Raw genomic sequence first — 24,533 nt, 5'->3', positions numbered from 1 at the left:
GATAAACCTCGGCATGTGAGGAGACAAATGCAGGGGAAGCAAGCCAGAAGGTGATGTGAGGAAATGTCCCTTTCAGCAATAGGTTCTGCACCAGGTTACAAAGGGGGAGAAAAATAAGTTTCTGTGGGTAGGTGGAGGGAGGACCAATTTGAGAGGCATGTTTGAGGCTAAAGTTCCTCCTAGAAATAGAGATGAAATAAGGATAAGAACTTAGAAGGCAAGCTGGGCCTCACCATGGGGGAGGGTCCAACATATGGGTGGACCCACTAAATGAAAAGATAACCCACAGGATGGGAGGAAATATTTGTAAATTATCTGATAAAGGCCATACCCAGACTGTATTAGTTGCCTAGTGTTATTGTAACAAATTACCACAAACTAGGTGGACTATGGAGTCCTGGTGTGGCGCTGTCGGAGAAGCACTGGACCTCAAGGTCTGTTTGAACTGCAATGTCGGCAGTTCAAATCCACCAACCGCTCCTTGGAAACCCTACACAGGGTCGCTATGAGTTGAAATCAACTCAACAGCACTTAACAACAACCACAAGGTGGCCTACGGAGTCCCAGTGTAGTGCTGTAGGATAAGCACTGCACTTCTAACTGCAAGGTCAGTGGTTCACACAAGGTAGACAGTTCAAACCCACCACTTACTCCTTGGAAACCCTATATAAGATTGCTATCAATTGGAACTGATTTAATGACACTTAACAACAACAAGGAGCTCTGGTAGTGTAGTGGTTACGAATCGGGCTGTGAACCTTAAGGTCAGCGGTTCGAAACTACCAGCTGCTCCGCAGGAGAAAGATGAGGCTTTCTACTCCCGTAAAGATTTACACCCTCGGAAACCCTGTACAGGGTTGCTATGGGCCGGAACCGACTCGACGGCACTTAACAACAACAACAACAACAAGGGGCTTTTTCCAAAAATAGAAATTTATTATTTCAACGTTCTAGAGACCAGAAGTCCAATATTCAGTGTCAGCAGGGTTTTGCTCCTTCCTGGTCACCTCTAGCTTCTTGTGGCTCTAGGCATTCCTTGATTTCTGATCACATAACTCCAATTTCTGCCTCTGCCTTCATGTGGGCCTCCTGTCTCTGTCTTGTCACCATCTCATAAGGACAACTGTCATTGTATCTAGGGACCACTTTGATAATGCAAGATGATGTCATCTCAAGATTCTTAATTAGCTGTTGTTGTTGTTGTTAAGTGTTGTGGAGTTGATTCTGATTCATAGAACCTCTGTATAGGGTTTCCCAGGCTGTAAATCTTTATGGGAGCAGAGAGCCTTCATCTTTCTTCCGAGGAGTGGCTGGTGGGCTCACACTGTGGACCTTATGGTTTGCAGTCCAGTGTTTATCTGACAAAGTCACCACGCTCCTTAATTAGGTCTGCTCAAACTCTTGTTCCAGTAAGACCATATTTATAGGTTCTAGGTATTAGATGGTGTACATATCTTATTTGGGGCCACCTTCAACCTGGTACACAGGAAATATAAGAACTCTTACATACAATTCATTAACAATAAGAAAATTAACTCAATTTAAAAACTGGAAAAAGTGAAGAATTATTTTTCCAAAGAAGATTTATAAATTGGCTAATTTGCACACAAAATTATGCTCCACATCACAAGTTATTATGGAAATATAAATCAGAACTACAACAAAATGCCACTTCATGCCCACTATGATGGCTATAATAAAAAAGACAGATGACAATAATACTTATTTATCCTAATGGGCTGAAAATATATATCCACTTGAAAACCTGCAAAGAGATGTATATAGCAACTTTATTCATAATTGCCCCAAATTGGAAGCAACCTGCATATAGTTACTAGGACTTCTCCCTTAACCCTATGAAGCAGTTATACCCTGTTGTTACAGTAGTGCTGAGTCTGAATTTACTTAGTGGCATGCAACAACAGTTGACAAAAACAATTTGTACTGGACTGCTCACCTAAAGGTTGAAAATGCATATCCACCTGAAAAACCTGCATACGGATAGTTGCAGCAGCTTTAATCATAGTTGCCCCCAAACTGGAAGCAGCAGTGGGTGGATGGATAGAATACAGTATTGCTTAGTAACAAGAAGAGATGAGCTATTGAGCTACGAAAAAGACATGGAGCCACCTTAAATGCATCTTGCCAAGTGAAAGAAATCAGTCTGGAAAGGCTACGTACCATATGATTCCAACTATACGATACTCAAAGTCCATAAGCCCCAAGGCCATTGTGGTCAAGTCGATCCTGACTCACAGTGACCCTACAGGACAGGGAAGAACTGCCCCAGTGGGTTTCTAAGGTTGTCATCTTTATACAAGCAGACTGCCACACTTTTTTCTGGTGGAGCTGCTGGTGGGTTTAAACGGCCAACCTTTCAGCTAACAGTCAAATGCTTAACCAGTGCTCCACCAGGGTGGAGCAAATAGGGAGCCCTGGTGGTGTAGAGGTTAAGCATTTGGCTGCTAAACAAAACTTCAGCAGCTTGGGCCTACCAGCAGCTCCAAGGGAGAAAAGACCTTGAGAACTGTTCCCATAAAGATTGTTGTTGTTGTTAAGTGCTGCTATGAGTTCCAATGAATAGCATTAGAGTCAGTTCTGATTAACAGCGACCCTGTATAGAGTTCTGAAGAGTGGCTGGTAGGTTTGAACCACCAACCTTGCAGTTAGCAGTTCAGTGCTTATCCTGGACTGTGCCACACCAGAACTTCTCCCATAACCCTCTGGGGCAGTTCTACCCGGTCTTTACAGGGTTGCTATAAGTCTGAATTTACTTCGTGTGGCACACAATAACAGAGGGCAAAAGCAGCTTGCACTTGACTGCTAACCTAAAGGTTGGCTGTTTGAACCCACCCAGTGGGACCACAAAATAAAAGTGGATCTGCTTCCACTGTGATTGCAGTCCAGAACACCTCACGGATCAGTTCTGATCTGACATAGATGGGCTGTCATTAGTCAGAACGGACTGGAAGGCAACTAACAACTTATGACAGTCTGGAAAAGGCAAAACTAGACACAGTAAAAAGATCAGCGTTTTTCAGGGATTCAGGAGAAGGAATAGGAGGAGTAGGTGGCATTTTTAGGGCAGTGAAACAATTGTGTATGGATGTGTGACATTATATATTTGTCAAAACCCATAGAGCTGTACAACACAGAGTGAGCCCTAATGTAATGTATGGATCATAGTAATAACTTCCTGCAGTGTGATGAATTACTTCATACAGCTGTTCTACGCAGAGTCTTTGTCACTCCTACCAAAGAATGTTTTTGCCCTGCTGGGTCTGGGTCAGAAAAGGTGGGAGAAAGTGCTGATAGGATTGCATGTTTCAGTTATGAGTGATTAACAGTATTAATTGTGACTGTAAAAGCTTGGAACTCTAACATGCATAAAACATGCCATCTCAGAAGCAGGAATGGAGGATCCCAGTACCATAAATGAAGACGAGTCCAGAGTGGAGCACATCCTGTGGACCCTGAGATCCCTGCACATTGACCCTCCTCAATCCAGGGACAGAAAGCTGTGACACTGGAGGAGTGGCAGAGGAGTGGCAGCAGAACCAGGAGCCACAGCATAAGACACAGCAGAGCACTTCCCAGGCTAAGGATAAGTAAAGCTGAGTGACCTCGCACAGGAGACTTGTTTGCAGAGTGTGGTGCCTTCAGACACTTCATTGTGGGATCTAGGTTTGCAGGCCCACAGAGCTAGAGCTGAGTGCCTGTAGGTTGAGCCTTATGGTGGACTGATGTGCCTGTGGACATATACCAGCAACCCTAAAAGAGCCACCCTTGGCAGGGTAGAGGCCAGGTCAAAGGGCCGAAGGCCACAGAGAGGCCTCCCTGTGGGCGTGGTAGGAGAGGCTGGCCTGACGAAAGTACGATGTGCTAAACATGTTTGTGTGTGAACTGTAACCTGTTACTTTCCTTAATAAATATCCTGTGAGTAAGATGTTTGCATTCTATGTGGCCATTGCAATGAATTATTGCACCCAGATGACAAGTAGACTGTGCTGTCACAGGGATGATTTGGTGCTCATTTTTCAAATTTGCCAATATGGGTTCAGTTTTAATAAATGCACCACATCAATGAAAGATGTTGATAATATGAGAAACTATATGGGAACTCCCTTTACATCCTGTAAAGTTGTTCTGTAAACTAATACTGCTATAGAAGATGAATTATGTTTAAAAATAAAAGCTTTATATGAGTGATGTTTATGGTATGTAAATTATACCACAATAAAGTAGTGTTAAAAATTAACAGAAAAGAGACCAGTAATTATTAGAGGTTACTTGGAGCAGGAGCAGGAGGGAGAGGAGAATTTTTCTCTGGGATATAGTGACATTATGTCTATAGTGATGAGAAAATAGGCATCAATTAAGGGCAGTTGTGCTACAACTTGATTGCTAACTGATACTACCAAGTTGTATATCAGAAAAAGCAAAATTACCAACAACCAAAAAAAAAAAAATGGTTGAGATTGTTGGTACTACTTAGGTAAAATCAAACTAATCATAGTTCATATGATTAGTTCTCTTACTTCAAAAGATTAGGGTTAGGGCTTTGTTTTTATTAGGTTTTGGTGACAGTTGACATAGCCAATTAGGTTGCCATGTAACAATTCTTAAACAACTTGTTTGGGGTGACATTGGTTACTGTCGTCACAATGTGTCAGCATTCTTATTATTTCTAATCTTACTGTTCTACTGCCATTAATCTAGCTTCCCTGTCCACTGCTCCTTTACTTTCTCATCTTTGCTTTAGGGTAAATGTTGACCATTTGGTCTTAAACACATGACTATTTAAAGGAGCACAGCATTCATGGGTGATATTGGTTATGAGCTAATCTATTATTTGGCTGAATGGTGACTTCCAGGAGTGGCTTCAAATCCAAGTTTAGAGGGAATCTCTGGACAATATATTGTCTGGGTAGTTCCTCTAATTTCTACTATACAAGTCTGGACTATTTTAGAAATTTGATGTTTGTTCTACATTTTTCTCCCCTTCTATCAGGGACCATTTATTGTCTCCATAGAAAGGAATACACAGAATCACTGTGCCAAAAGGAAATAGTTTATGTTCAAACATTTCAGGAGGTAACATATGATCAAGAGCCAATGATACTGAAGGAAGAATTGAAGGTGCATTGAAGGAACTGGGGAAGAAAAAGACACCAGGAATTGATGGAATAAAAATGGAAACCTTTCAAGAAAGTGAGGTAGCACTGGAGGCAGGTACTCATCTATGCCAAGAAATTTGGAAAGCTGATTGGAAAAGATCCATATTTGTGCCCATTCCAAAGAGAGCTGACCCAACAGAATGCAGAAATCATTGGATAATATCTTTGATATCCCATGCGAGTAAAGTTTTACTCAAGGTAATACAGAAACGGTTGCACGCATACATTGACAGAGAACTTCCAAAGGTTCAAGCCAGATTCGGAAGAAGGCGTGGAATAAGGGATATCATTGCTGATATCCGATGGATCTTGGATGAAAGCAGAGAATACCAGAAAGATGTTTACTTGTGCTTTATTGACTATGCAAAGGCTTTTGGTTGTGTGGATCATGACACACTATGGACAACATTGTGAAGTATGAGTATTCCAGAACACTTAATTGTGCTCATGACGAATCTGTACATGGACCAAGAGGCAGTTGTTCGAACAGAATATGGGAGCACTGAATGGTTTAACATTAAGAAAGGTGTGCAACAGGGTTGTGTTCTTTTACCATACTTATTCAACCTGTATGCTGTGCAAATAATCTGAGAAGCTGAGTTTTATGAAGAAAAACATAGCATCAGGATTGGAGGAAGACTCATTAACAACCTGCGATGTGCAGATGATACACCTTGCTTCCTGAAAATGAAGAGAACTTTAAATATTTATTGATGAAGATCAAAGAGCACAGCCTTTGGTATGGATTACATCTCAATGCCAAGAAAACAAAAATGCTCAGCACTGGACCAATAAACAACATTCTTATCAATGGAGAAAAAATTGAAGTTGTCAAGGACTTCATTCTTCTTGGATCAACTATCAACACTCATGGAAGCAGCAATCAAGAAATCAAACGACGTATTGCATTAGGCAAATCTGCTGCACAAGACCTTTTTAAAGTGTTGAAGAGCAAAGATGTCAGCTTGAGGACTAAGGTGCACCTGACCCAAGCCATGGTATTTCCAATAACCTCATATGCATGTGAAAGCTGGACCATGAATAAGGAAGACCACAGAAGAATTGATGCTTTTTAAAAAATGTTTTATTATGGATTATGTGATAGTTTACATGGGAGAACATTAGCTTTACATTCATGCTATCGTATTTCAGAGGGTATACCCCGCAAACCTGCCCCTTGGTTGTCAGCACACAGCCCCGCTACCTCTCTGGGTCTGGAGTTCCCAGCCGTTCCATCTCTCCACGTCATCTTCTCTGCCTCCATCTCTGGCATCACCGTGTCTCTGCATAGGGTCCCGCTCTCCACTCTTCTCCTTTGATGGTCCCAGGGACTTCTGCTCCTGGACTGCAAAGTCAATCACTCCCCTCCTTTTGCTACAAAATGTCTACCTTTACATTTCCAACCCTCACAGTCAGTCCTGATAACAATTATTCACTATTGTATCACAAGAGACCTATCTACATCTCCTTTTATCAGCCCTGCTGAGACACATTGGATATTACTCAGTGGAGATTCTACCTTCCTTTACGCCCTCTGGATCTAGGCTCCCTCTTGCAAGCTTGTAAGCCAGTAACTTCTTGCCTTTGTGGTCCCCCCCTCCCCCACTTGGGTAGCCAATATCCAAGTTGCCCATCCCTGTCTACCCTGTGTATTAAGGGGGTGGGAATGGTGCTCACTATAAAGATTTGTTCCCTGTTTTGAGCTACTGCATCCATAGGTGTAGGTCAAGTTCATGAAATTGTATTACTCTTTTTCTCTTCTTTCTTGCTCTAGTTGAGTTCTGATCATCCAACCATTGAAGTCAGGTCAAGTGGGTATTATCAGCAAGTGTGGGTGTTCTTGTGCAAAGAATTGAAGCTTTTGAGTTATGGTGTTGGAGGAGAATCTTGAAAGTGCCATGGGCTGCCAAAAGAACAAAAAACAGATCTGTATTGGAAGAAGTACAGCCAGAGTCTCTCTGTTCCTTAGAGGTAGCATGACCAAATTTTGTCTCTCATACTTTGGACATACTGTCAGGAGGGACCAGTCGCTGGAAAAGGATATCATGTTTGGTATGGTGGAGAGTCAGAAAAAAAGAGAAAGACCCCCAGCAAGATGGATTGGCAAAGTGGCAGCATCAATGGGCTCAAGCATGGCAACAATTGGTGAGATTGGCCCAGGACCGGGCAGTTTTTGCTCTGTTGTGCATAGGGCCGCTGTGAGTTGGTACCGACTCGATGGCACCTAACAACAACAAGTCAGAATGGTTAGTAGTGGTAACTGGGCACCATATAGTTCTTCTGATCTCAGAATAGATGAGGTTGTGGTTCTTGTAGTGTCCTGGTATGGTGCTGTAGGATAAACACTGAACTGCTAACCACTAGGTTGGCTGTCCAAACCTCAGGTCACCGTGAGTCAGAACCAACTCGACAGCACTTAACAATAACATTAGTCCTGTAGACGAGTTTCTTCTTTAACTCTTTGGTTCACTTCTTTCTCTTGGCTCCAGAGAAGTATGGATCTGATATTGTTAAAGTTTCTATTCTAGTCTATAGTTTGGTGAGTAATGCCTAGCATATTAAAAAGTTGTTAGTGGCCATCCGGAATGCAACAGACAGTCTCTATTTGTCTGGAACAGCACCGGAAGATGACCCAGGAATCAGAGGAGCAGGACTGCATGTCTAATGGCCTATATGACCTGCTGCCTCTGCCTTGAGAGCAGACGAACGGAATGGTAGCTGGCTACCATTACTAAATGTTTTGATGAAGACCTCAATAGATTTATCCTGACCAAAAGGTGGGGAAAGTGGAACAAAACTTCAAGTTCTTACAGAAACCAAGCTTCTTGGACCCATCAAACGTCAGGAACCTTTGAGCCTTTTGCCCTGTGGAGAGGGATGGGAAATCTCTAAACCTGGAATAAAAGCTATCCACTGAAGTTACCTTTAAACTAGATAACAGTTAAGCTAACTTAGTACAAAAGGTTCACCTTGAGCATTGTGCTCCTTTAAAGAATGATTTATATGCGATCAGATGGACAGCAGTAACCCTAACGCATAGCTAAGACATTTACGAGGCAGTGAAGAGTGAGTCAAAGTCAATGAGAGTGAAAAAGTATGGGGAGAGGTAGTGAGGATGGTGAAGAATGAAACCAATGTCACTGAACTGTACATGCTGAAATCCAGAGTGGGTGTATGCTCTATGCAGATCTTCATCAGAATAATAGTTACAAATGAATAGAGCCTCAGGGACCTATGAAATAACACCAAGCAGTTTGATATATGTGCAATTAGATGCTAAAAGAGGCAAGGGGAGTTAACAGAAAAAATGTCTAAATTTAATAAACCAGAAAGCTTGAAGAGTCTCAGGCAGAATAAACACACACACACATATACATTCGCTAAGCAAAAGTATATCATAGCTAAATTGTTGAAAACAGTAATGACTAAAGAGAAAAACACCTTAAAAGCAGTCCTGGGGGAAATTACATTACATACAAAAGACCAAAGATTAAAATGATAGTAGACTTTTCATGAAATATATATGCAATAGATGCTGGTGTGGCACTATAGGATAAGCACTAGACGCTAACCGCAAGGTCAGTGATTCAAACCTACCAGTTCAGAAATGAGTCAGCAGCACTTAACATCAACAACAATAATAGCTAGGAAAAGTAGATGAAATTATTCTTTCAAATGCTAAAAGAAAAATAAAATTAATTTAGAATTCTATATCCAGTGAAAATAGTCTTCAAAAACAAAGGCAAAGAGGGAACCAATTTTTACAGTGAGGATCATTCCCACCCCCTTGATACACAGGGTAGACAGGGATGGGCAACTTGGCCATCGGCTATTGGCTACGGGGGGAGAGGGGGGACAGGGAATACAAAGGCAAGAAGTGACTGGCTTACAAGCTTTCAAGAGGGAGCCTAGATCCAGAGGGCGTGGAGGAAGGTAGAATCTCCACTGAGTAATAACTAATCTGTCTGGGCAGGGCTGATGAAAGGATATGGGGATAGGACTCTAGGGGCACAATAGTGAATAACTGCTATCAGGACTGACTGTGAGGGTTGGAAATGTAAAGGAAGACGTTTTGTAGCAAAAGGAGTGGGGAGTGGTTGACTTTGCAGTCCAGAAGCAGAGGTCCCTGGGACCATCAAAGGAGAAAAGCGGAGTGTGAGACCCTATGCAGAGATACAGTGATGCCAGAGATGGAGGCAGAGAAGATGACGTGGAGAGATGGAACGGCTGGGAACTCTAGACCCAGAGAGGGAGAGGGGCTGTGTGTTGACAACCGAGGGGCAGGTTTGTGGGGTATACCCTTTGGTTGTTTGATGATGCATGGAGAGGATAGTAACCATGGCAATGAAACGAGAAATATGATAGGATGAATGTAAAGCTAATGTTCTCCCATGTAAACTATCACATAATTCACAAGAAAACATTAAAAAACAAAAAAACAAATGCAAATTTTAAAGTTTTAGGCAAACCACAATGAAGATAACTTATTGCTTGCAAATTTGTAACAAGAAAAATATGAAGGGAAGTTTTTCAGGCAAAAGGAAAATGCTACACATAAAGGAATGGAGAGTTTCAGAAATGGTTAATACAAGGATGAAAATAAAAAGAATTTTTTGTTCTTGTTTTATAATTTTTTAAAAAAAACAATTGGCTTTCAAAGCAAAAACGTAATAACCCCAAAGCAAATCAAGCAACCAAACCAACAAAAAACAAAACCACACCATTACAGCGTTCACAGTGTGTTGTTAAGTGTTGTCAAGTCAGTTCTGACACGGCAACCCTGTATAGTGTTTCCCAGGAGCAGCTGGTTGTTGTGATTCTAACTAACCTTATGGTCCAGTTGCATTATTCTGCAGTGCCACACCGGGACTCATAGTATATGTAGAGGCAAGATGTATGGCAAGAGCTGAAAGGACAAGAGAGGAAAAATACAAGCATAATGTTTTAAGTCTTACATTACATATGTAATACTTCAATATTATTTCATGGTAAGTTAAAGAGCCATACTGTAAACCTCGCAACTATTACTAAGAACTCAAAGGAAGTGGAATAGTAGTGTCGGCGACTCTGCCATTTGATTGGCCCTGCTAGAGGATGCACTTTGCCTTATCAAAGCATGTCCTACTTCTCAGAAATCACGCATATATTTTCCATTTCTGTTCTTGGGGAGATGAAGAAGATAGAGATTTGGCAAGATTAAGATTGGGCTTCTGAGGCTGTTTAACTTGGGAACATTTGGTGACTTCTCAATGTAAGGTGGAAAAACCAATTACCAAGATGCCCAGTGACTATGGTGGTCCACTTTGCACTTCTCCTTTCTCCTCATCTCCTTAAGTAAAATTTAGTTGTCCTTTATACCATCCTGTCCATCTTACTTCTATTTCAGAAAGTGGCATTATTCCATACGCAAAATCTATTTCAGAAAGTGGCATTATTCGATTCGCAAAGGTTATCAGTGGCTACAATGGGTTTGTGTTGACAACATGTATTGTCTTTTTGCTTTCCTTCCCTCATGACAGTAACACTTTTTAAAAAAAAATTTTTTTATTGTGAATTGAGTGATGTTTTACTGAGCAGATCATCAGTTTTACCTTCAACAAATCATATACTTCGTTTCATTTCAGTGATTGTAACCCCCTCCACGTACTAACAGCAATCTCACTTCCTCCATGTGATTCTTGTTTCCACCCTACCTTAACCAACCCTTCTGAATTTTGTGCTTAGGTCAATGCTGCGGTTTTGATATTGAATGGTTGACCATTCTATGGTGTGCATACCTCACTAATGTTGTTGTTTCTCTGTATACATATTTACTGCTTGGATGAAAACTGAGCCATTACGGTGAGTTCAGTTCTAGACCTGAAGGATGACCAAGGGCCATAATCTCGACTTCAAGTTTTATTCTGACCAATAACTTGGTCTTTTGTATAGTTTTGAGTCTTGTTCTACATTTTCTCCCACTCTACTCAGGACTTTCTAATGAAATTCCTTTCAGAGCAATTGGTAACGGTAGCCAGGCAACATTTAGTTCTTCTGGTCTTACGGTCATGGAGACTGATGTTTACATGTTGCACTAGTCTATTAGACTAATTGTTTCTAAGCATTTTATATTGTTATCATTTTTTTTCCCCTTCACACAGGGAGAGACTGTAAGTTGCACCTTAGAGATCCACTCAGAGCTTTTAAGACCTGTTGTTACTCATTAAAGTAAGATATGCTATGTCAATTGACCATGGCGTCCCTCCCATGAGATGCTGGTCCTGGGCCCCAAACCCAGCAACTCATATCCTCAAGGTGTTTGGTAATGTCTAAGAAGTGTTCATAGTTTTTTAAAAAAAGACTTTTTATTATGAATTGAGTGAAAGTTTATAGACAAGCTCATCAGCTTTATATTCAACATTGTATTTCATTGGTCAAGGTCATTTTCTATCACACAGTAATGAGGCATTGGTTAAAATAACTTCTTTATAGCTGGTCTTCAGTTCCCCAGCTTGAGAAATGCTGAGTGTGTTCTTCCTTTTTGATTTTCTGATTCCAGATCTTTGCTCATTTTGTTGTAATATTTGGCTGTATTTTCTCGAGCTGACCTTTGAAATTTTCTGTTCAGCTCTTGTACCTCCTCATTTCTTCCATTTGCGTTAGCATCTCTACGCTAGAGAGCAAGTTTCAGTGATTCTTCTGACATTCATTTTGACCTTTTCCTTCTTTCTTGTCTTCTTAATGACTTTTTGCTTTCTTCATGTATGACGTTTTTGGAATAAGTGCAGCCAGAGTGCTCCTTGGAGACCAGGATGGCCAAACTTCGTCTCTCATACTTCGGGCATATAGTCAAGAGGGACCAGTCGCTGGAGAAGGACATCATGTTTGGTAAGGTGGAGGGTCAGAGAAAAAGAGGAAGACCCCCAACGAGATGGACTGGTCAAGTGACAGCAAAGATGGACTCAAGCATGGCAACAGTAACGAGGTTGGCTCAGGATCGGACAGTGTTTCGTTCTGCTGTGCATAAGGTCGCTATAAGTCGGGTACTGACTCGATGGTACCTAACAACAACAAAATAGCTGATCTTGAGTATAATTTGCTTACCATCAAATTCTAAAGCGAGTGATTCTTTGAGGGGAGGTCACTGGAAAACAGGAAGGTAAAAGATATTGGTAGTAGGACAAAGGGCCGTAGCTCTGCCACAACTGCCTTATAAATGTTTTTGTAATTGTCATGGGAAATTGGCTACCAGTGGTATATTCTGTTTGCCTGAGAGCTGATTCTGCGGGTCCTAAAAATGACTGATTCACAATTCCGATGGAGATAAATGTGGCTGATATAAGAATGCAATAATCTGTACAGATTGGCCTGGTGGCATTGTGGGTTAGGTGTTAGGCTGCTAACCTTAAGGTTGGCACTTTAAACTCCACAGCTGAGAAAGATTAGGCTGTCGGCTTCCGTAAAGACTGGTACCCTGGAAATGCAGTTAGAGCTGCTAGAGTTGGAATTGACTCAATGACAGTGAGTTCTTTTGTTTTGGTTCCCATCATTGAATTGAAATGGACTTGAAGGGAATGGGGGTTTTTTCCCCATTGATTTGTAGATCTTATAAGCTGAATTTATGACAAGTTAATGCTAGTATTTCTTCTGTTTTAAATAGTGTGGTCCCATGATTTTCTGGGGGAAAAGTACTACTGCTAGAACTATTTGAAGGCTAGTGACTTAGCTAGTTCACTCAGGATGTTTAGTTGTAGTTGAGTTGGTTCCAACTCATGGTGATCTTACGTATAACAAAATGCAAAACTGTCCAGTCCACTTTCCTCTTTACAATGACCACAATCTTCAATAGTGGTTATGGAGAAAGATGAAGGAAAAGTAATTCTCAAATGATTCTGCCTAAAGGGCAAGGTGTTTTATCAGTACAAACAAGTTCCTATTTACTAAGAAGTCTGAACCTCTTGAGGCCAGGCCCTTGTGTTGCAGTTCTCACCTGACCCTATTGACAAGTCCCTATCCTAGGGTAGGCCCCCACACTGTCTAGGGGCTGTTTTGCCTTGGGATTTGTATGTGATACAAGGTGTATGATGCTATGGCCAATTGCAAACATTTTTCTCATACAGGGCTTCTCCCCTATCCTTTTGCCTGTATTTATTTTTAAACTCTGGTTAAGAAGGTTGGGCCCTACAAAACAATAAAGCTCCCCTCATTCCTTCAACTCTTCTCTTCTTAAAGACTTGATCTAGTCCTAAGCACTCAGATCCCAGCTTTCTTAAAAAGAGAAAAGAAGCTACACTGTGGAATATTTTACAAAATATTTTACAAGGGATTTACCTTTTTTAATTTTAGCTTCCTCGTCTCCTCCAATTCTTCCCCACACTCTTCTTGTTCAGTGAAAACTGGGCTGGGGGCAGGAAGTTGAGGTGGATACAGCTTAGAGGGGGCCTCAAAGGCTTTGGGATCACAGCTATGTCCCAATTCCCAAGTGGGCCATTTCTCAGTGGGTTGACCTTAGATAATAAGCTCACTATACTTGGACAAATAAGGACACTAGAGTTAAACTGTCTTTATGTGAAAAATAGGGGATCTCCTATTACCCAATTCTTTAGACCTTCCATTTTATATTCTGTTCCTCTTCTCATCAGCAGCGCCACTTTGCTATCATTATTTCTCAAGGACCTCCACCACCTACCCTAACGAATAGCATCCATACAAACATGCCTCAGAGATATTGTGGGTTGGGTTCCAAATTGTTGCAATAAAGAGAATAGCTCAATACAGAGAGTCAAACACATTTCTTGGTTTCCCACTGCAGATGAGTTATATTTACACTGTAGTGTAGTTTACTAAGTGTGCAACAGCATTATGAAGAAGTCTGAAATATTGTGAGAATCACCAAAATGTTATGCAGACAGGAAGTGAGCATATGATGGAAAAGTGGAGCCCACAGACTTGCTCCAGGCAGGGCTGGCACAAACCTTCAATTTTTAAAAAGCGCACAGTCTGTAAAGCACAATGAAATGCCATATTCCTGTACAGTTGAGAGCACAGCACTCTTTATATGTTAATTTACCAGTGACTAAACAATACTGAATCTCTACGTTGGACAGCAAGTTTCATTGTCTCTTCTGATATCCATTTTGACCTTTTCCTTCTTTCTTGTCTTCTTAATGACTTTTTGCTTTCTTCATATATGATGTTCTTGATGTCCTCCCACAACTTTTCAGGTATTCGATCTTTAGTGTTTAATGTATCAAATCTGTTCTTCAGATGATCTCTAAATTCAGGTAGGATATATTCAAGGTCATATTTTGGCTCTTGTGGACATGCTTTCAATTTCTTCAGCTTCAGTTTGAATTTGCATATGAGTAATTGATGGTCTGTTCCACAATTGAGAAGATAAAGCCAAATATTACAACAAAATATGCAAATGTCTGGAGTCAGAAAACCAAAATGGAAGAACACGTTCAGCATTTCTCAAGCTAGGGGAACTGAAGAAAAAATTCACGCCTAGACTTTTGTTATTGAAGGATTCTCTGGGCAAATTATTGAATGATGCAAAAAGCATCAAAAGAAGATGGAAGGAATACATAGTCACTGTACCAAAAGGAAAAGGTTGATGTTCAACCGTTTCAACAAATAGCATATGATCAAGAGCCAACGATATTGAAGGAAGAAGTCCAAAGTGCATTGAAGAAACTGGCAAAGAACAAGGCACCAGGAATTGATGAAAAAAATTGAAATCTTTCAAGAAAGCGAGGCAGCACTCACTCATCTCTGTCAAGAAATTTGGAAGACAACTATCTGGCCGACTGATTGGAAGAGATCCATATTTGTGCCCATTCCAAAGAGAGGTGACTCAACGGAACGTGGACATCATTGGACGATATCTTTGATATCCCATGTGAGTAAAGTTTTACTAAAAGAAACACAGAAACGGCTGCAAGCATACATTGACAGAGAACTTCAAGAGGTTCAAGCCGGATTCAGAAGAGGCCGTGGAATGAGGGATATCACTGCTGATGTCTGATGGATCTTGGCTGAAAGCAAAGAAGATCAAAAAGATGTTTATCACTGCTTAGTCAATAAAGCAACACGATTGTGTGGATAACAAGCTATGGACAACATTGCAAAGTATGAGCATTCTGGAACACTTAATTGTGCTCATGAGGAATTTTTATGTGGACCAAGAGGCAGTTGTTCAAACAGAATATGGGAACAGTGTATGGTTTAAAATTAGGAAAGGTGTGCGACAAGGTTGTATTCTTTCACCATACTTATTTAACCTATATGCTGAGCAAATAACCCAAGAAACTGGGTTATATGAAGAAAAAAATGTGGCATCAGGATTGGAGGAAGACTCATTAACAACCTGAGATATGCAGATCATACAACTTTGCTTGCTGAAAGTGAAGAAGACTTAAAATATTTACTGATGAAGATCAAAGAGCACAGTCTTTGGTATGGATTGCATCGCAATGTAAAGAAAACAAAAATCCTCACCACTGGACCAATAAACATTCTTGTCAACACAGAAAAGCTTGATGTTGTCAAGGACTTCATTCTTCTTGGATCAACCATCAACACTCATGGAAGCAGCAGTCAAGAAATCCAGTGATGTATTGCATTAGGCAAATCTGCTGCACAAAGCTTTTTAAAGTGTTGAAGAACAAAGATGTTAGCTTGAAGACTCAGGTGCGTCTGACCCAAGCCATGGTATTTTCAGTAACGTCATATGCATGTGAAAGGTGGACAGTAAATAAAGAAGACCATAGAAGAATTGATGCTTTTGAGTTATGGTGTTGCCATGGGCTGCCAAAAGAACCAACAGATCTGTGTTGGAAGAAGTGCAGGTAGAGGTAGAGTGCTCCTTGGAGGCCAGGATGGCCAAACTTCGTGTCTCATACTTCGGACATACTGTCAGGAGGGACCAATGCTGGAGAAGGATGTCATGTTTGCTAGGGTGGAGGGTAAGAGAAAAAGAGGAAGATTCCCAAGCAAGATGGATTGGCCAAGTGGCAGCATCAGTGGGCTCAAGCGTGGCAATGATAGTGAGGTTGGCCCAGGATCAGGCAGTGTTTCGTTCCGTTGTGCAAAGGGTCACTATGAGTCGGTACCGATTCACTGGCACCTAACAACAACAAACAATACTGCAAGATGGAGAGACACCAGAGTTAAAAAAAAAAAAAAAAAAGGTTAGATGTCAAGAATTAGATAACATAATGCTTATAAAGTTCTGGAGTCCTGATGTGGCGCTGTAGTTGATAAGCAGTGGACTGCAATGTTGGTTTGAACCACAAGGTGGGCGGTTCAAACTCACCAGCGGTTCCTTAGAAATCCTATACAGGGCCACCATGAGTGAGAACAACATGAAAGTCTGGCAAGGTTGCTGATTCTCGATAAATATCACTTCCCTTTTAGTGTCAGGTCTGTCACTAACTAGTACCCAGAATGTGGGTAAATAAAGGTATTTCATCTCTCCAGACCTCACTTTCCTCATATATCAAATTAAAAGGGTAGAATTCGTCCGTCGCCCGTCCTTCTCTCCCCCTTAAAGACTTCTGTTTTTCCTTAGCCCTTCCTCATCCAACCTTCATAGACTATTGGAAAAAGGGGACATGGTTGTTCCTGCCACCTTATACTCTCTTTACTCTTCCAAATGCAAGCAAGAAATACTGGTCTTTTCTAGTCTGGATGGCTGCTATTATGAGGAATGGTAATTATTTATTGAATTATTGGTATAGGGTCACTATGTGTCAGAATTGACTTGACGGCATTTAACAACAGATTGAATGTTTACCTTGTGCCAGGCACGTTACAAACTTTTATCTCAAATAGTCTCAGTTCAGACCCAGTACAACACGGCAAAAACTGACAAAATTAAAACAAAAAACAAGGATAGCTCAAGAGTCGTGTTAATTTACTCATCTTCACCTCACATTATTAATCTCCAAGAACTGAAAACACTCTGCTGTCATGTTAAATGCCCTCCAATTGGTTTAGACTATGAGGACCCTGTAAGGCGCTTCCGAGGTGGGTTTGAATTGCTGAATGTAAGATTAGCAGTCCAGTGTTTCTCCTACAGTATTACATTAGGACTCCGGCTGCCATAATTTGACATTAAAAATAGTCCTGGGGCAAGAAGTGACTGGCTTACAAACTTTCAAGAGGGAACCTGGTGCTAGGGAGCATGACTGAAGACAGAATCTCCAGTAGGTACTATTCAATCTGTCTGGGCGGAGCTGATGAAAGGAGACACAGATGGGTAATTTGTGATACTGTAGTGAATAATGTTTATCAGGACGGATTATGAGGGTTGGAAATGCAAAGGTAGAAGTTTTGTAACAAGGAAGGGAGTGATTAAATCTCCAGGATAGGAGCAGAGACCTCTGGGACCACCAACGGAGAAGAGCCGAGAGCGGGGACCCTACCCAGAGAAACAGAGATGCCTGAGATGGAGGCAGAGATGATGACGCGGAGTGATGAAGCGACTAGGGACTTTGGACCCAGAGAGGGAAAGGGACTGTGGGCCGAAAACTGGGGGGAGGAGGGGGAAGTGTAGGGGGCGGTAATGTAAAACTAAAGTTCCCCCATGTAAACTATCATAAAACTCACAATAAAACATTGAAAAAAAATAGTCCTGGGGTCCACCAAGTCCTCAGCAAGGGTCAAAATAGTAAACAGATCTCTCAAATCAAGGTAGTTTCCTTTTAAAGGAAAAGTTAAAAAAAAAAAAAAGTCAACAAGAACCCCCCCCCCCCCCCCCCCCCGGACAATTCCCCAGGGAGCTGCAAGCAAAGCTTCCACTGCACATCAGGGCAGTATAAGTGTCCCCCACACCTTCTTACCACTTTGTAGGCCCCAACCTCTTCCTTCAAGCCCGTTGTTCCCGTTCTCGCCCCATTCCGGTCCCCCACCCCCACCGATTAGACCCCTAGAGGAAATCCAATGGGGGCGGGGGACAGGAGGCTGTCTTTTGAATCCCATCATTGAACCCGATCCTCTCCTAACCCGGGTAGAGATGGAGTCAGCCGAGTTTAGGAACTGAAAGGGCACGCCACCGTTCCGCGGCTGCCCTATGCCCCAGTGGGGAAGGCGCAGCCCGCGGCCGGCTGAGCTCACGTTAGGCTCGAGCTCTCCCTAGCCGGCCGAGCCATCTGCTTCCAGGGCAGAAGGCGAGGAGGGAAGAGGCGGGGACGGGGCGGGGCGGGGCGCGCCGGGGACGGGGCGGTGCAGGGGCGGCGGCGATCGGGCGCTGGGAGCTTCCCTCGCGGGTCGCGGGACCGCTGTACCGCGCCGCGCCAGGGGCCGACGGGGGCGCGGCCGGACCGCGCGGGCGGTGCCAACGCCTCCTTACTGCGGCCGTCGGGCGCGGAGACGGAATTACCACCCACTTGAACCGGAACCGCTTGCAAAAGGCTGCCTCGGGGTTGGGGTTGCCGCCGCCGCTGCCGCTGCCGCCGCCGCCGGGGAAACCAAACAGCCGGATAGGGAAAGTGCGCGGGGAATCAGGCGGCGCGCTGCGCCGGGCTCGCCATGGCCGCAGCGGGATGACCTAGGCCCGGCGGCCGCAGTCGCGCGTGCAGTAGGGATCGTGCGCTCCTCTAGCCCAGGACCGGGGGCCGGGACACGCTTGCAGGCGGCGTCTTGGATGAGCCAGCGGGGAGACAGGCGCGCGTGTGCGTCCGGTGGGAGCAGCCTGGGCCGCCGCCTCCGCCGTCCGGTCGTTGCCGCCGTCGCCCATGGCTAGGCGCCGCCGCCGCTGCCGCCGTTGCAGCTGCTGACCCGGGCAGCTGGGCTGCGGCTTCCGTCTCCCCACCCCTCGGCGGGGGCGAGCCTCTCCCACTCCTCCCCCGCCCGCCCCCGCCCCGCTGCCCTGCACCCCACCCGCTCCCCGCGCCCGGGGGCTGGGGAAGTGGAGGAAGGCCCGACAGAGAGGAGGAGGAGGAGCCGGGGGTCCGTTGAAGATGGGGAACACTACCTCGTGCTGCGTGTCGTCCAGCCCCAAGCTCAGGAGAAATGCCCACTCTCGGCTTGAGTCCTACCGGCCCGACACTGATCTGAGCCGCGAGGACACGGGCTGCAACCTGCAGCACATCAGTGACCGGGAGAACATCGACGGTGAGCCGAGGGTCGGGTCGGGTCGGGATCTGGACCTGCGTTCTGGGGGGGGTAATGAGGAGCCTGGAGACCGACTCCCCTCCCCCACTCCCTTCAAGGCATCCCCTGCCCCCCAATAAATGCTCCCGTTGCCTCCCTTGCCTGTTTCCACCGAGCTTTAACTTCATATCCAGCTTCTTTTCAGTTTTGCTTATTTTGGTTTCTCAGCCTGTTCCTGCGTTCCCTTTTCAGGCTATGCGTTAGAATTGGCTAAGCGTGTGAATAATGGGGTACTCGCGTTTTTGTAATTGATAGGTTCCTCGGGTTCCTGGGGCGCCCACCTCTGGGCTCTGCAGCATGCGAACGGCGCCCCCTCTCTTGGTGCTCGGTTGCACATGCAAGCGGGGAAACTTTCCCGACCCAGTGGTTCTGGGAGCACCACAGGGTTGGCTGGGTGATGCAGGTCGCGAGCATTAGGAAGGGTGTGGGTGTCATCAGCTGGTTCTTCTCCAGCTTGTGCTGGGGATGGCGGAGGCAGAAGAGCCTGGGGTTCCAGTTACTGCCTCATTTAACGTAGCGACAAACCAACTTAGGTTTGTACACGGGAAGGTTGAGTGGGTTTGTGCTTTGAAAAGCGAGGGTAATGGGTGATCCCTGGCATATCTGAGGAATCATGGTTTTCCCTGGAGTTGAAGAACGGTGTTGGTCTGCGTCAGCGCCCAGGAAACTTACAAGTAGACCCTACTTGGCTGTACTCTTCCTTCCCCTCAATGGAAAAGTTGAAATAATACTTTTTTTTTTTTTGATGGGGGAGGAGGAGGCAAGGTGGTGGATCAGGTGAAATAGATTCAATGCCTTTTAAAATCTCTTTAGAATATTTTCAGAATGATTTGGAGACAGCTTTGGGTTAAGTCATCCAACACTTTATTAAAAAAAACACACACACACAGACACAAAGGAAATTTTTCCATGGGACTTAATTACAGTTCTATGGATTTCTGACTGATCAGGGTGACATTTGCTTTGGACGAGAGCTTATAAAGGAAATTAAAGGACTGTTTATTGTATGTAGTAATGTTTAATTTATTGGTTTACAGTATCTTTTAAGATAGTTTTTTAAGCTTCTTGACTTAACAACATAGTATGGGAATAGTTTACACTGCATGTTTAAAATAAAGTTTGCATAATTTTTTGACTTAAACAAATGACATCAGAAATAATAATTTTATGATAGTAGGATTTTTCTTTATTTTAAACTCAGAAATGTCATAGATGAGTTAGTTCAACTAACTTAAAAGAAGATTTTTGTATGAATGAATTGATACACTGTATGTCATAACTCATTCTTGTTAACGTTAGGGTAGAGCATTCCCCCTATTTTGGAAAGTCAGATTTAAACTCTACTAAAGGAAAGAATTTGCTCATTGCTTGGTTTACTTTAATTCCTTCTGTGTGATAACTTCATCTAAAGGAGAACATTTTTTTAATGAGTAACATGTTGTTGTTGTTGTTGTTAGGTGCTGTCCAGTTGGTTCCCACCCATAGCAACCTTGTATTGGATTTCTGAAGTGTGGTTGGTGAGCTTGAACCACCGACTTTGACGTTCAAACCAACATTGCAGTCCAGTGCATTAACTCACAGTGCTACACCAGGACTTCATAGAAACCAATATAATACCTGGTTTGTGTCGCTGTTGTTGTTAAGTGGCCTCAAGTCTGTTCAGATTCAATAGCAACCCAGTACAGGGTTTCCAATGAGCAGCTGGTAGATGTGAACTGTCAACCTTGTGGTTTGCAGTCCACTGCTGATCCTGTTGTTGTTGTTAAGTACTGTAGAGTCGATTCCGACTCTTAGTGACCCTGTACAGGGTTTCCAAGGCTGTAAATCTTTATGGGAGCAGAAAGCCTCATTTTTCTGCCGCGGAACAGCTGGTAATTTCGAACTGCTGACTTTGAGGTTAGTAGCCTAACAAATAAGACATTTGAAATGTTACTTTAGGTTTTTTTTGTTTTTTGTTTTTAAAGCTTAACCTGCTCTTTGTATTGACAGCATCTTGTTGTTCAGTGCTATAGAGTTGGTTCAGACCCATAGCTACCCTATATAGGGTTTCTGAGGAGCATCTGATGAGCTTGAACCTGCCGACCTTGCAGTTCAATCGGCTTTGCAGTCTGGTGCGTTAACCCATAGCGCCACACCAGGAATCCATTGACAGCATCTAGAAGGGTAATTAAAAGGAGCTCTGGCAGCATAGTGGTTATGAATCAGGCTGCTGATCTCACGGTCAGCAGTTCGAAACTACCAAATTGTTCCACGGGAGAAAGATGAGGCTTTCTGCTCCTGTGAAGATTTACAGCCTCGGAAACCCTGTGCAGGGTCGCTGTGAGTCGGAACCGACTCCATGGCGTATTACAACATTTACAACAGCAAGAGTATTAAAGAAGTTCTGATAGTGTAGTGGTTATGGGTCTGTCTGCTGACCCCTAGGTCAGCAATTCAAAATTACCAGCCATTAGGCTTTCTGCTACCATAAAGATTAACAGCCTTGGAAACCCTGTATACGGTTGTTATGAATTGAACCAACTGCGCCAGCACCTAAGGGTATTAAGGAACAGTTTGGTTTCACTTATTATTAGAGCACAGATCACCTAAAATGAGTGTCTAGTGCAGTGGCTCTAGAGGATAAGCACTGGACTGCCAATCACAGGGTCGGTAGTTTGAGCCCACCAGTCACGCCGAGGGAGACAAATGATGCTTTCTGCTTCCACAAAGATGTGCAGCCTCAGAAACCCTGTAAAGGGTCAGTGAGTTGGAACTGACTAGGCGCACTTAACAATAAAGCATCGTGTAAATGCATAGGTATTGCCTTGTAAGTATTAAATAAATGGATGAATTTACTATAGAAAAGGACTTCACAGGCCTATACAGTACTGACACATAAAAACATTTGGAAGTAATTTCTCCTTTATGTTGTTCACTGATGTCTGGCGGGAAGCAATATATTTTAGATGGATCTGAAAAAAGAGAAAAATGTAAATGAAAAGAAGATTCACATTTCTTAGAGCCAGGCGGCATACTGTTAGTGACCAGAGTAAGGAAATGGAGAAATTTCATTGTAACCAACCGTGTGGCACTAAAGAAGTTCTGGTGGTACTGTGGGTTAGGTGTTTGGCTGGTAGCCACAGGTCACAGGTTCAACACCACCACAGGTTCACACCATAGGGAAAATGATGAGACTGTCTCCTGAGAAGATTGACAGTCTTGGAAACCCTGTATAGGGTTGTTATGAGTCAAAATTGACTTGATGGGCAGTGAGTTTGATTTGGTTTTATTTGGCACTAAGGTTTTGGAGGTGTTTGCAGAGAACAGTAGAACAGTATTGTGTATTCTTTCCTTTGAAAGAAACCTAAGCTTAGTCACAAAGCATTTTTGGAAGACCACACTCTTATTTGCAGATCAAGGGTAGTTTGAAGGAGTATAGTACAGCTTACATGAGTTTGATTTTAGTTAATGGTTTTGAGTTTAGGCTGTAGGGTCCTTTTTCCTGGACTCAGTTTATCTGATGATGCTTGTCAAACTAATTTACATTTTAAGCGATTCTCTGTTTTCCAAATTCATTAATGATAATTTTAGGATTTACCTCCCTAGTGGTTCTCAACAACGGTTTCAGTTAAACCAGGAATCTAGGATTGGACTTTGGCATCCATATGTTTTTATAAAGCTTTCTAGGTAGTTCTCATAAACACCTAGGGTTGGGAATCCCACTGGCTAGGTAAGTATTTGGGATGTTACCTGTTGTTCAGGTTATTTTTATTTTTTGTAGTAGGAATTCATTCAGTATCAGAGGCTGGGAGAACAGATTTGTTTACGATTTTATATATATATATGTATATATATTTCCCCCCCACATGTGTATAAATACAAAAAGCACACATGTATTTATACACATATACATACATACATTTATATTCTGTTATGTCTTTTTTGGTTATTATTACACATTTTAAAATACCATGATAATTCTTGCAGTATGTAGCAAAAACTGAAGCGGCTAAGTACGATCTCTGTCTCTCTGATAACAACTAGAATTCAAAGGGTCAGCGAAGTTCATAGGAGTTGGGTGGGAGAGAAAAAAATAAAGGCAGCATCTTAGTTATGTAGTGCTGAGATCACAGAAATACCACAGATGGATGGCTTTAACAGACAAACTTCTCCTGCAGTCTAGGAGACTGAAAGTCCAAATTCAGAGTGCCGGCTCTAAGGGAAGGCTGCTTCTCTCTGTTAGCTCTGGGGCAAGGGCCTTCTCTCATTTCAGCTTCTGCAGGCCCAGCATTCCTTGGTGATCTCCATGCATCCAGTCTTCCCCTGGATCTAGAAGCTTTACAGTGCAGGGACTATTGTTCAAAGGATGCACTCCACTCCTAGATGTTGTTTCCTCGTGGTCCCTCTTTCCTCTCTCCTTTTATCTCTTATAAGATTAAAGGTGTTGTGAAACTCCTTTAGTTTTCCAGATCAGCTTAGGGTTGAGATAGGAATTAAGGGTATTGCAGCCCAACTGTTAATCCTCTTAGTGGTTTATCATGTCATATTAATTAAGGGGAATCCTCACATGACTGCAACATGACATCATTGCATAACTGCCAAACCACTGAGAATCATGACTCAGCCACGTAGACACATATTTTGGGCACACAATTCAATCTATGACAGTTTCTTTAGTCCTTTGGGATATGTACATATGTATCCATATTGCCACTCTCCCCACCCCCAAATACAGAAAGGGATAATTTTAGGCAGTGACTTGAGCTGTGGTGGTATCTTAGTTATCTTGTGCTGCTCTAACAGAAATACTTCAAGTGGCTGACTTTAAAAAACAAATTTATTTCTCACAGTGGAGGAGGCTAGAAATCCCGCACACAGGGCTTCAGCTGGAGGGCAAGGATTTCTTCTCTCGGTCCGTGTCGCTTCAGCTTGTTTCCCGGTTCCTTGAAGATCTCCATGTGGCATGGCGTCTGTCTTCCCCCCATCTTTGCTTCCCTCACTTAATTTTTAATTTTTTAATCTTACGAGAGGTTGGTTTAAGACACCCCACCAAAAACCTGTTGCCTACTAGTTGACTCTGACTCACAGTGACTTTATAGGAGAGAGTAGAACTATGCCATGGGGGTTTCAAGACTTTTGACTACGCAAAGGCTTTCGATTGTGTGGATCATGACACGCTATGGACAACATTGTGAAATATGAGTATTCCGGAACACTTAATTGTGCTCATGAGGAATCTGT

At 43.0% G+C, this 24,533-nt stretch overlaps 1 protein-coding gene across 2 annotated transcripts in view; it reads left to right on the top strand.

The window, feature by feature from the left end:
- Window positions 1-18,901: 18,901 nt before the first annotated feature.
- CCNY (cyclin Y) overlaps window positions 18,902-24,533 on the top strand; it is a 248,728-nt gene continuing 243,096 nt past the window's right edge. The window contains exon 1 of one of the 2 annotated variants that reach the window (XM_006871228.1): window positions 18,902-19,274. In XM_006871228.1, the coding sequence (XP_006871290.1) occupies window positions 19,121-19,274 (154 nt within the window). In that variant the 5' untranslated portion in view covers window positions 18,902-19,120. The remainder of the gene's footprint in view (window positions 19,275-24,533) is intronic. The other variant, XM_006871229.1, reaches the window with a different exon arrangement.

Source organism: Chrysochloris asiatica, unplaced genomic scaffold (genome assembly GCF_000296735.1).
Source record: "Chrysochloris asiatica unplaced genomic scaffold, ChrAsi1.0 scaffold00164, whole genome shotgun sequence".
Lineage (NCBI taxonomy): Eukaryota > Metazoa > Chordata > Mammalia > Afrosoricida > Chrysochloridae > Chrysochloris > Chrysochloris asiatica.
The sequence above is the reverse complement of the archived record's forward strand: the minus strand, read 5'-3'. Positions and strand labels throughout refer to the sequence as shown.